Source organism: Camellia sinensis, chromosome 1 (assembly GCF_055761805.1).
Source record: "Camellia sinensis isolate YWXY chromosome 1, ASM5576180v1, whole genome shotgun sequence".
Taxonomy (NCBI): Eukaryota; Viridiplantae; Streptophyta; class Magnoliopsida; order Ericales; family Theaceae; genus Camellia; species Camellia sinensis.
In genome coordinates this window covers 70,940,885-70,953,515 of record NC_138961.1, presented here as the reverse complement: position 1 = coordinate 70,953,515, position 12,631 = coordinate 70,940,885, and the positions used below count along the sequence as shown (strand labels likewise).

Below are 12,631 nucleotides of genomic sequence, written 5' to 3'. Positions count from 1 at the left end.
TATGCCTACCGCAAGTTCAAACCTCTACTCTTTCTCTCAATTCCTTAAGTTTCTTCCTTGTTGAACTTCTTCTCCTTTAGCTCCTCTTCTCTACACTCTCTCCTTCTCTCAAGAGATATTTTCATATGATATCCAAGGTGGCTAAATGAAGAGCTTAAGAGAGTTTTATAAGAGTTGACCAAAATTTAATTATTCCAAATCGAATTTTTACAGAAATTCACATTATGATCCAAAAATCTTTCTGATCATAGTTATATCATCAATTTCGGATTATTAAGCTTCAAAGGCTTTCAATTACAGATTTAAACATCACAATTGTAACAGATTTTTCTCATCATTGACAGATATAAACACATAACCATGTAATTTGTACAAATAAAGTGAATTGCATATGGAATTTTGCATTAAACACATAAGTGCACATAATAAGAAACAGAAGGCATACCAGAAAACACATAGGAGGGTCAGATTATTACACCATCAACACCCAAATCTCCACACTCCTAAATCATCCGAGAAACACGATCATTAGTTTTCAAAATTTTCAATTCCACCATTGATGGAAAATGGGGAAAGAAGTGGAAACAATGGCTAGTAACGGAAAGGCGATGGTAAGAGAGAAGTGTAAATGTCGTGGTCACATCAATTCATATATATAATGTATATAGTTGATTAATTGCTTCAAACATGTAATTTTTCTTCTACTCTAGAAACAAGGAAATAATTGGAATGGTTCTGCTTTTGGAATTTGTGTGGGCCATCAGTTGCTTGGTCAAGCTTTAGGTGATAAAACCTTTTCGAATCTCCTCTGGTTCATACAGCTACCAAGTTATGAATTTTGTCTCTCTTTTCTGTCAAACACATATTCTTTTGCTTGGAAATTCTAATATACACCTCTTTAAAAAAGGTGTATCAAACCCCTAGTTACATTAGTTTCTTTTTTAGTTATAACCAATTTTCTTCTATAATTATGATATTATTTTAATTATGACTCATGAATTCTTTAGTTACGTCTCATATTATGCTTAGTTATGACATTGTTTCTCTTTTTTTTTTCTTTTTTTTTATTACTCATAATATGTTATAAGGTACATATAGTACACACTGTTTCCTTCTTTGCTTGGAATGATAAAACTATTTTACACTCTTATATCAATATGCTCTCTTTTGAGCTTTAGAATTTCAACTAGTAAGGCAGAATTGAAGTTCAATTGTATTTTGTTTAGTTATTTGGTGTATATATAAATTTTTGCACATACACATACATTAATTATTAATTAACCGCTTGAGATTGAGAGATTGAGAGATGTTTTCTAAGTTTGGGTTCAAAAATAATGTCATGGATATTGTGTGTACCAGATACCGCACTAGATGATCATGGATCGGAGCTCCGCACTTGATTGGACTATCCAGGAACTGTGACCATGAAACAATGAGCACCGTTAAAGCTACTCAGCCGGGGTTGGCCGGATAACCCCTTTGGTGTGGGAGTAAGTGATCGGAGAAGAGGAAAGATACTCTCTAAGTATAGAGAGTTGTGTTTAAGTGAGTATGGTTCCGCTTACATTAGTAACCTTCAACGTGGAGTGAGTGTAGTTTATATAGAGCTCCTTGCTTGTTGCCGAAGATGGTTTCATGGAGCTTCAGTGCTATCAAGTTTCCTTTAGCATTGCTCAAGGCAGGGGACCATCTAGTAGTTGATAAGGGATGTATATACTCATTGTAGTCATGCTGATAACAAACCACATTCCCTTGATTAACCATTTCAGTAATTCTAGGTGAAGGGGACCAACTAAGGTAGTAGCTTGCACATGCATGTACTCACAGCTCCCACGTTTCTCTGATAGGTTCCTTTGGCTCGGTACTGCTGTGCCTCGGCTCGGCCATTTGCGAGATTGCTTGTAGAGATGGGTTGGGCCAGTGGGATATCTTTATATAGGCTCGGCCTATTTTGGTCTTTGGTGATGGGTTCAGCCTATCATTTCGATCCATAGATTAAGTCTTGTAGCTCGGCCCAGTGCAGTATCGCAGCTGGACTGGCCTTTCCAGTGCGAGTTGGGCCCAAGTGCTTGAGGGCTTGGGTGGATTGTTGCTGATGTAATTGGGCTTAACTGGCCGGCCTATTTGTTTACCCACCCAGCTCCTCTAGACTTGGGTTTAATGGATTAGGATGACCCAAGGCTTAGATTTAACCCGTTTCATTTTCAGCCCGTTCATTTGCCCCCTAGCTCGCACTAAGCTTCCCCTTGGGAGGAGCTACACTCCGTACTCCAAGCATCGCGTCACTTAGGATCTGCTCCAGTTTGGCCTTGGTGACGGTTCAATCCTGACACATGCCTCATGTCTGTGTCTTTCCATGGTGACACATGGTGGCATGGTATTAATGCGTAAAGATAGTGTGTCGATTCCACACAGATGGTTATGATTACCTTCGCGCCAATTAGGCGCAACAAATGCTCTGGGGGTGTCAATTCAAACTCCTTCGTCTATCTCCAAATTTTAGAGAGTCCAAAACCCTTTCGATTCCTCTACCTTTGTCCTGATGGTGCTCTGCCCAGACATTCTGTTGCCATTGCTGCTGTCATTCTCACTCTCATTCTAGGGCTTTCTACTTGTCGTCGTTATTTTAATCTCTGTAAGCTCTCCTGAAATTTATCTTTTCTTCTACTTTTCTGTCTTGATCGCCCTCTTTGGCCCTTGAACCATTGTTTTCGGCTTCTGGTTCTACTCCTTGCTTAGTTTGAGTTTTGTTTTCGCCTTACTAGGTCTGAGTAATGGGAAAATTTTGGTCGTTAATGGATACCCCTGAGGTAATGGCCCCGTTTTGCCGAGACTATGGTATCCCCGACGATGTGACCCTTTCGCTGGCGAAGGTTGACCCCAAGTGCATGGGTACTAGAAGTACTGTTGCTTTTCTTGTCGCTGCCATTGTTGAAGGAGGGGTCCGATTTTTCCTTGATCCCTTGGTGCGCCGTTTCCTACACCAAGTTCAGCTTACCCCTATGTAGGTGTCTGTCAATTTGTTCCGAGTTGTCTGTGGCGTCTCCGCTCTTAACAGGCGGTTGGGTTTGAACTTGGACATCTGGGACATTTTGGGTTATTAGACCCTTTCACACAACAAGGATCATAGCACTTATTATCTCCATGTTTGCTCTGCCGATTGTCATCTTGTAACTGGCTTACCTAATTCGAACAAACACAATGACGATTTTCTGCAAGTCGGTGGTAATTGGGAGTTTTCTATTGAGACTGAGTTCTAATCTGAACAGATGCCCCAAAAGGATGGCTACCAAGGTCTGAGTCCTTCTTCCTAGTATTTCTGTGTTTTTGTCTTGTTTTGAATGTTGTTTTAACATTGTTCCTTATTTCTGTAGAAGCTTCCCGTTTCCAGCGCAGGCCGAACCGAGAGAATGCTGAGGCCATCAAGGCTATTTTGAGGTATAAAAAGAGGTCTGCGCTTGAACTGTTGGACTACTGGGCGACTTATCGTTCCATCATCCCAAAGAAAGCGAGACTTGCTCCGTCTCTTCTTGATTCTGATACTGAAACTGATGCGTCCCTTACCCCTCTGGTCACGAACCGCCGCCGAGGCCAAAGCTTACCATCTGAGAGGACACCTTCTCCTACCCCCAGTTTCACAGGAGGTGGGTCAATGTAAAAAATGAGGGTGCTGGTGGATTTGGAAGCAGAGGCTTTTGGCTCTTCTGATGTTCTAGGAGCTCCTTTGATTAAGACCGATCCGAAGAGCCTTATGGATGTAAAGCTGGAGATAGAGGCCTCTGGCCCTTATGTTGCTGCTACTGAACCCTCTGTCTCAATTGCTGAAAAGGCGAAGAAGAGGAGGAGGGAGACCGACAAGGCGATAATTGGAGAGGCTTCTGAAGATCCTATTGAGGATGAGTCGTTTGAGAAGTGAGAGCCGCCTATGTTGCATCAAGGTAGACCCATTTCTAATTCTGATTTAGTCATTGCTTCTGAGGACTTTACTTTTGACCTAACCAAGACTTTGTTCATGCTAGTAGACATGGCAGATCACAACGAGCCTCGTGATATTCCGGTCCTAAAGGGGACATTTCAAATGATGACTGTTGTAAGTGTTTCTGAATTCTTTTGGTGTTCTTTTTCTGTTTGCTTTCTTTTAATATCTGGTTATCTGCTGTAGTGTATTCAGAGGATGCACCTGCCAATCACTAGAGCTGAGGAACTAGAGAAGGTCATACTGGAGGCTGCCATGAATGCTGAAAGACTAACAGTGAATTTGGAAGCCGAGAAAGAGGGACGCATGACTGTTGAGAGAGAGGTATTTTGTCTGAGTAAGGTTATCACCTCGGCTGAGAAGTCCAAGGAAGCTGCCATTGGGTTCCAAGCCCAACTTGATAGGCAAATGGCTGAGCTAGAGGCAGTTATTGCGGTGATGGCCGCTAAACGCTCCACTTTGGAGGCTAAATAATGGCAGCAAGGTTGGGATGAAGCTGGGGCCACTTACAAAGAAGAGGTGCTGGTATTGCGAGATAAGCTTTTTCTGAAGGACTGGACAAGTGCTTTGGCCGCTGCTCAAATTCCTGAAGGGTCTCATTTGTTTCAAGATATTCATGTTCCCTCGAAGTCCTTGGGTCCGAAGACTGCTGCTACCCCTGCTATTCTTCCAGCTAAGATTTCCCCAGGAACTGATTCTGTAACCAAGACTCTGGAGAGCGATACTGCCAATGAGACAGTGAACGTTGAAGGGGGTAAAACCCTGGAAACTGAAGCTATGGGAGATATGGTTAAGGAGGCTTCTACTTCTCAGGAAGTTGGAGCTATCTCTACTTTTCCTCTCCAAGATGGCCCGCATAAGATTGTGGATGCTACTCCTAAAATTCCTCCTGCTGATGAAAGTTGAAGTGACCTTCGGAACGATTTGAAGTTTTTCTTTTTACATTTTGCCTTTTTTTTTTTTGTACTTTTCTATTGTACTAGGGCTTGGTCTTCCTGACGAGTTGCCACCTTAAGTTGGTCAAGACAATTTTTTTTTTCTTCTTGCTACTGTTTTGTGAGGCTAGCTGTGCCTTTGATAGAATTTTACTTCTGATATTACAGTCTGATATGTTTTGCTTTCATATTTGCGTTGTTCATACTATTTGCCCTCGGCCGAGCATTGTTGGAACCACAGGGCCAAGTAGATGCTCAGTCTGCATGGTTGTATTGATCTTTGCAATTGAATAAGAGTGACTTACTTAGGTCCATGTTGGCTTTTAAGAAAAACAATGGTTTGCCCTCACTTGGAGCTAACTAAGATTGGTATTGAAGAACTCGCTCTTTAGGAGAGCTGCTTAAGTGTCATTGAATGGGACAAAAAAGATTCAAAGGAAAGAAGTCATACTTAGGTCCAGGTTGGTTCTAAGAAAACAAGTGTTTGCCCCTGCCTGGAGCTGAGTAAGACTATTGTTGAAAGCTTGGTCTTGAAAGAATTGTCCAAGTTTGTTCCAACTTTGGTTGAATGCATCAGTACTGAAGTGTTGATGTGATCAAACTGAAGAAATTATGTGATTTCCAAGAAAAAGAATTGGGCATTGAAAATTCATTAGGGTGGTTTCCGCCAAGCAGTTCCACTTGGCTAAGATCCATTTTGGTGGCCAAACATAACTCCACCAAGTAATCCCACCTGGCATATTTGAGTGCAGACCAAAACTAAGTTCCGTTTGGTAAGCACCAAAGCTAAATCTGTTTGGTAAACACCAAAGCTAATTCCATTTGGTAAACACCAAAGCTAAGTCCATTTGGTAAACACCAAAGCTAAGTATGTTTATTTTGAAATATGCCCGAAGGCTTAGATTATAAAGTCCAAGCTAACCAATAATCTATTCTGACCACAAAGCTTGTACAAGTGCTTGGAAATAAAAGTTCAAAGAAATGGGGAGGCATTCTCATTAAGCAAAAGATAGATGCTTTTACACTTGAAAGATAATTGTGGGGTTTAGTCTATTGGTAGTACTTTTTGAGGTTTGCTACATTCCAGGGCCGAGGTATAGCCTTGCCCTTGATATCCTCCAAGTAGTATGCTCCATTTCCAGCAACGAATGTAACCTTATATGGACCTTCCCAGTTAAGTCCTAATTTTCCTTCACCAAGCACCCTTTTGTGATCTATGACTTTTCTCAACACCAGTTCCCCAGGTGTGAATTGCCTTGGAAAAACTTTTTGGTTGAAACTCTTGATGAGCTACTGCTGATAGGCTACAAGTCTGATTAGTGCTGCTTCTCTTCGGCCTTTTGCCATATCTAGTGCTTGTGCAATAGCTTCCTTATTATTTTCATTTTCAAATAGTTCCGATCGGAGTAACAACCTCCATTTCGTATGTTAGGGAGTAAGGTGTTTCCCCCGCTGAGCACTGTGCCATGGCTGGGTAGGCCCATAACACATGGGGTAACTCTTCAACCCACTTCCTTTTTGCACTTTCTAGCCGCTTCTTTACTCTGTTGATGATGGTTTTGTTCGACGCTTCTGCCTGCCCATTACTCTGTAGGTAGCCTGGAGTGGAGTTCCAATATTCGATCCTGAGGTCGGCACAAAATTTCCTAAAGATCTTTCCGTCAAACTATGTTCCATTGTTTGTAATCAATACCTGCAGGATGCCAAAATAGACCACAACGTTCCTCATGACAAACTGCTTTGTGTTTGTTTCCTTGATGCTTGCCAGTGCTTCAACTTCAACCCACTTGGTAAAATAGTCAGTTGCAACAATGAAGAATCATCTGTTCCCAGTGCCCCATGCCAAAGGTCCAACGATATCCAGACCCTACTGGGCAAAGGGCCACAAGCTGGTGAGTGAAGTAAGAGTTTTGGTTGGTTGATGAATTAGTGAAGCAAACCTCTGACACTTGTCACACTTCTGAATGTACTGTTGTGCATCTTGTTGCATTCTTGGCCACCAGTACCCATGAGTGAGGGCTCGGTATGCCAATGACCTTCCAGCAATGTGGCATCCACAAATCTCGTTGTGAATTTTGTAAATAACATTTTTGACTAGATTTGGATGCATGCATAACAGATAAGGATCGAGGTAAGAGCGTCGGTACAACTTCCCAGATGGTGAGACCCAAAACCGAGCTGATCTGTGTTGAACTTTGTTGGCTTCCTTCTTGTCTTCGGGGAGAATGCCAGTTTTCATAAAAACAAGTATCGAATCCATCCAGCTCGGTCCTAGGTTATTGCGGAGGACTGGAGATGCAATGCTTGGTTCTGGCACAAACTCAATCCAAACTTTTCTAGCATCTTTAGCATCTACTGATGAGCTGAGGTAGGCTAGAGCATTAGCATGACTATTTCTGTCTCGATTGATTCATTCCACTTGTATAGATTGGAATTTTTTAAGTAGATCCCTTGCCCTGTCTATATACATGGCCATTCTTTCGTCTCGTGTTTCATAGACCCTAGTGAGTTGGTTGACAACGAATTGAGAATCGCTGAAAACCAAAAGTTATTCTTCATGGAAGTGTTCGGCACTGCGTAAACCAACTAACAATGCTTCGTATTCTGTTTCATTGTTAAAAGCCTTCCAACCAAGCCTGAGAGCTTGCTCCCAGATAAATCCTTCTAGGGGTATAAGTACTACCCCTGCTCCCGAGCCTCGGTTATTAGATGATCTGTCAACGTAGAGCTGCCAAATGTTACCAATGAAGAGTTTCCATGCTTTTGAAGCACATTGCTTTCCTAGTTCGGTGGTGTGTGGCACCTGTACTGAGCTGGAGTTTTGGTGCTTGGTGCTCTGGATGAGAGCAAATTCGGCGACAAAATCCATTAAGACCCAGCCTTGATTACTATTTTGGGTTGACACCGAATGTCGAACTCACCAAGCTCAACCACTCATTTAGCTGTTCAGCTAGAGAAATTGGCTCGGCTGAAGACAGATCTGAGGGGGAATTCAGTGAGGAGATTGATGGTGTAACCCTGAAAGTAATGTTGTAGCTTCCTTGAGGCGATAAGTAGTGCATAAGCCAGTTTCTCCAAGGGTAGGTACCGTGTCTTGGCATCTAGAAGAGTCTTACTAATGTAGTACACCGGCCTTTGTTCTTTTTCAACCTCTCGAATCAATACTGTGCTTACAGCGTGATCTGAAACTGCCAGATATAGGTACAGTTCTTCTTCTAGTTTTGGAGTGGACAGGAGAGGTGGTGTATTGAGATACTTCTTGAGGCCTTGCAGTGCTTCAGTACATTCCGGACCCTATTCGAATGTAGCCGTTTTCCTTAGTAGCTAAAAGAAAGCCTTCATTCGATCTGAAGACTTGTTAATGAACCGATTTAGGGCGGCTGCCATTTCGGCCAGCTTTTATAGCTCCTTAGCCTTTGTTGGTACTTCGAGCTCTTGTATTACTTTGATTTGATCTGAATTTGCCTCGATTCCTCTGTGAGTCATCATGTACCCCAAGAACTTCCCTGTTCCTACCCCGAAAGTGCATTTTGAGGCATTGAGGCAAAGCTAATGGTTTTTTAGGATATTAAAAATTTCTCTTAGGTCTGTAATGTAGTTTGTAGCAAGCTTGCTTTTCACTAACATGTCATCTATGTAAGCTTCCATAGTCCTTCCGAGCTGCTCCTTGAACATTCGAATGATCATTCGCTGGTAGGTTGCTTCGGCATTCTTGAGGCCGAATGGCATTACTTTATAGGAGTAGGTGTCTCTTGGAGTAATAAATGTTGCTTTCTCTTGATCTGGGCTGAATAGTGGTATCTGGTGATAGCCACTATAAGCGTCTAGAAAACTCATACGCTCATGTCCTGCTGTTGAGTCTATTAGTTAATCAATGCGAGGCAAGAGAAAGCTATCCTTGGATAAACTCTAATAAGGCAAGTAAAGTCAGCGCAGACTCTCCGTTTTTCGTTCTTCTTTTTTACTACAACTGTGTTGGACAGCCATTGTAGGTACTGAATTTCTCAAATTGCCCCCGATGCTAGGAGCTTGTCGACCTTCACAATTACTGCTTCGGTATGCTCAACTGAGGATCTTCGACTTTTCTTCACAATGGCCTAAACGAAAGGGTTGATGTTAAGTTTATGGCAAGCAAAATTTGGATTCAACCCCGGAGTATCATATGCTGACCATGTGAATACCTCGATATTTTTCCTCAACAAATCCAGCAACTGAAGTTTCTCATCAGTGCCTAGCGAGGTACCAATAAGGAAATAATTTTCTGGGTCATCTTCCTTCACTAGGACTTTTTCCAAATCCTCTACTATCTTCTCCACTGGGGTTCCTCCGACATCCTCCAAGATCGGCTGTTCGGCTACTTCAATTGTCTGTACCCGATTGCAGAGTTGTTTAGCCTTCATGGTTGCTATAAAGAAATGTTTTGATGCAACTTGGTCCCCCGAGATCTATTCTACTTCGTGTTCCGTTAGGAAGCAGATGAGCTGGTGGTAGGTTGAGAAGACTGCTTCCATTTGATGAATCCAAGGACGACCGAGTATGGCATTGTAAGGAGATGGTGCATTAATAACCAGGAATTCTATCTGTAGGATCTTTGTATTAGCCACAACTGGCAACACTATCTTCCCAAGTGGCTATTCAGGCTATGAATTAAAGCCCATCAATGGAGCTGCCATTGGGGTGAGGTGTTGCTCAGAGAGACCGAACTTCCTAAACAAGTCGTAATACAATATATCTGCTGCACTACATTGATCTACCAGGACTCGTTTTACATCAAATCGGTTCCCAATTCCCACAGTTATAATCAATGCATCAGTATGTGGGTGCTGAATACCTTCTAAATCCTTCATAGTAAATGAAATAGTGCATAAGGAGGGCTTAGGTACTGTTCGTACCTTTTTCGGAGCGGGCCCTACTGACATGACTTGCCGAATTTGCATAGCATTTGCAATTTTTTCTTGAAATGCCTCTTCGCGCTCATGGCTGGTTGTAACATGAATTATGTTTATTACCAACCGCGGTGGATGCTCGATGTTCAGTTCTGGTAAAGGGTTCCCTTGTTCGGTCACCGCTTTGTCCTGATCAATGTAGTCTCGGAGGTGCTCAGCAGCTACCAAGTCTTCCAGGTGTTGCTTCAATGCTCTGCAATTCTGAGTCAAATGCCCCTGTCTTGGTGATAGGTGCATCTGAGCTTCTGGTTGCGCTGAACTAGATCTTCTAACATTTTTGGCGGCCAAGTAAAGAATGGCTCTCTCTTGATTTTTTCCATAATACGATAGATTGGTTCCTTGAATATAGTCACAACTACTTCGTGGGATTTAAATTTGTCTACTTCATTCACTGCGAGTCCTCGGTGTTCCACTCGATTTGCTCTTCTTTTGTTCTGAGCTATTTGTTCAGTTGATGTTACCTCGATGGGGATCTGATCATCTTCGAGGCGAGCGCACTGTTCAATCCTGGCATGCAAATTCTTTGGTGTTGTGGGTGGGCACTTGGTAAGTGATTGTCTCAGCTTGCTTTTTGGACGCAGACCATGTTTAAAAGACATTACAACCATCTGTTCACTACTAACGTTTTCCTCCAGATCATTATATTCTTCCCAATACCATCTGGCATAATTACGCAGTGTTTTCTCCCGTTCCTTTCGGAGACCGAACAAGGTGTCGGGCTCTTTTAGGATCTTAGTGTTGGAGACGAATCTAGCCAAGAACTCTTCAGAGAGCTGCTTCCAGTCGTAAATCGATCCGGCGGGGAGATGGTCGAACCATCGAAGTCTGGATTCTCCCAAGTTGGATGGAAAGACTTTGCACATTAGTGCCTTGTCTCGGCTTCATAAGGATATCATCTGCCGATAATGGCTGATATGTGTTAATGGGTCTGATTTCCCATCGTATGACGTGAACTTTGGTGTAGTGAATTTCTTGAGAGGTCTCATAGCTTCAATTTCTGTTGAGAAAAGAGAGGAGACGAGCCGATCCAATGCTCGGTGCTTTCTCTGATGGACAGTACGGTCAAGGCGTTAAGCCTGATGATCTCGTCGTTGCTCATTTTGTCTGTTGCCGATCAACCAAGTACAAAGATCCTAAGGAGGATACTCTGTCTGTTGGCTGGCTATTTTTTGCCTCTTAGCCCTTCTCTGGTGTGAACCATGGATGTGGCTACTCACTGCTTCACTTTGTACCGAGATTGGCTGACTTTGCTGTCCAGATTCATTTTTCGAGGCCTTCTTCACTGGTGGTTCACGAAATGGGTTCCTCTGGTGTAGATGAGAGGGTTCTACATCGGTCCTCTTCTTCGGCGGGTCGTCCATCACCCTTTTGAGTTGTGCTTTCAGTTCTTGTATCTCCATTCCCATGGAATCGATGATTCGATCTCTGTAATCCTTCTCTAATAGAAAATGGTGGAAAGAACCACCAATGAAGGGTTGTCAATGCTCAATAGATTCGGGAGTCCGGTTGTTGTTTTTGATTTGTTCTTCCAGAACTGTCAGAAGTACTAAGCCTTTATCCTTCGTCTTCTCCGTTTATGCAGTCAATGCCGATGGTGGAATGTCCTCAATTCCCATCACCGGAATCAAGTGCAGAGCTTAGAGATGAAGTCGTTCACATTCACCGCACCAATTGTGCATACCGAATACCGCACTAGATGATCGTGGATTGGAGCTCCGCACTTGATTGGACTATCCAGGAACCATGACCCTAAAACAATGAGCACCGTTAGAGCTGCCCGGTCGGGGTTGGTCGAATAACCCCTCCGGTGTGGGAGTAAGTGGTCGGAGAAGAGGAAAGATGCTCTCTAAGTGTAGAGAGTTGTGTTTAAGTGAGTATGGTTCAGCTTAGATTAGTTACCTTCAATGTGGAGTGAGTGTAGTTTATAAAGAGCTCCTTGCTTGTTACCCAAGATGGTTTCATGGAGCTTCAGTGCTATCAAGTTTCCTTTAGCACTGCTCAAGACAGGGGACCATCTAGTAGTTGATAAGGGATATATATACTCATTGTAGTCATGCTGATAACAAACCACATTCCCTTGATTAACAATTTCTGTAATTCTATGTGAAGGGGACTAGTTGAGGTGGCAGCTTGCACATACATGTACTCACAGCTCTCATGTTTCTTTGATAGGTTCCTTTGGCTCGGTACCATTGTGCCTCGGCTGGGCCCTTTGCGAGATTACTTGTACAAATGGGCTGGCCCAGGGGGATATCTTTGTATAGGCTCGGCCATTTTGGTCTTTGGTGATGGGTTCAGCCCATCATTTCGGTCCATAGATTAAGTCCTGCAGTTCAGCCCAGTCCAATACCGTAGCTAGACTGGCTTTTCCACTGCAAGTTGGGCCCAAGTGCTTGAGGGCTTGGGTGGATTGTTGATGATGTAATTGGGCTTAACTGGCTGGCCCATTTGTTTACCCAGCTCCTCTGGACTTGGGTTTAATGGATTGGGCCGACCCAAAGCTTAGATCTGACCCATTTCATAATCACCCCCTTCAGATATGAAAGAAAGGATTAATGATGGAATAAATGAAATACAATTCTGTTGGTAGCTCGAAAATTCGCTACGCCTAATGGCTCGAATGTGTTCGCATCCATATGGTAGCCTTTGGGCTAGATCCCTCAACCATGTGTGACACCCACACGGTTACAAAATAAAGAAAGAGAAAAAAGAGGAGAGTGAGAGGAACACAATCTGGGTTGCTCTGAATTCGAGCGATCGACCTGGGTCTTCAC

General features: G+C 43.0%; 1 protein-coding gene across 1 annotated transcript; it reads right to left on the bottom strand.

Annotated features, from left to right (window-relative positions):
• Window positions 1–9,551: 9,551 nt before the first annotated feature.
• LOC145801343 (uncharacterized) lies at window positions 9,552–10,720 on the bottom strand. Its single transcript, XM_082892490.1, has 2 exons — window positions 10,319–10,720; window positions 9,552–10,160 (listed from the first exon to the last, which is right to left on the bottom strand). Exons 1-2 carry the CDS (start codon window positions 10,718–10,720, stop codon window positions 9,552–9,554), a joined length of 1,011 nt encoding a protein of 336 aa, XP_082748616.1.
• Window positions 10,721–12,631: the final 1,911 nt, after the last annotated feature.

Coding starts and splice junctions, on each gene's coding strand:
- LOC145801343 (XM_082892490.1), bottom strand. CDS start 10,720: ATGTGCAAAGTCTTTCCATCCAACTTGGGAGAATCCAGACTTCGATGG. Junction 10,161..10,318: donor ATGATCAGATCCCCATCGAG/GTAACATCAACT, acceptor AAAAATCAAGAG/AGAGCCATTCTTTACTTGGC.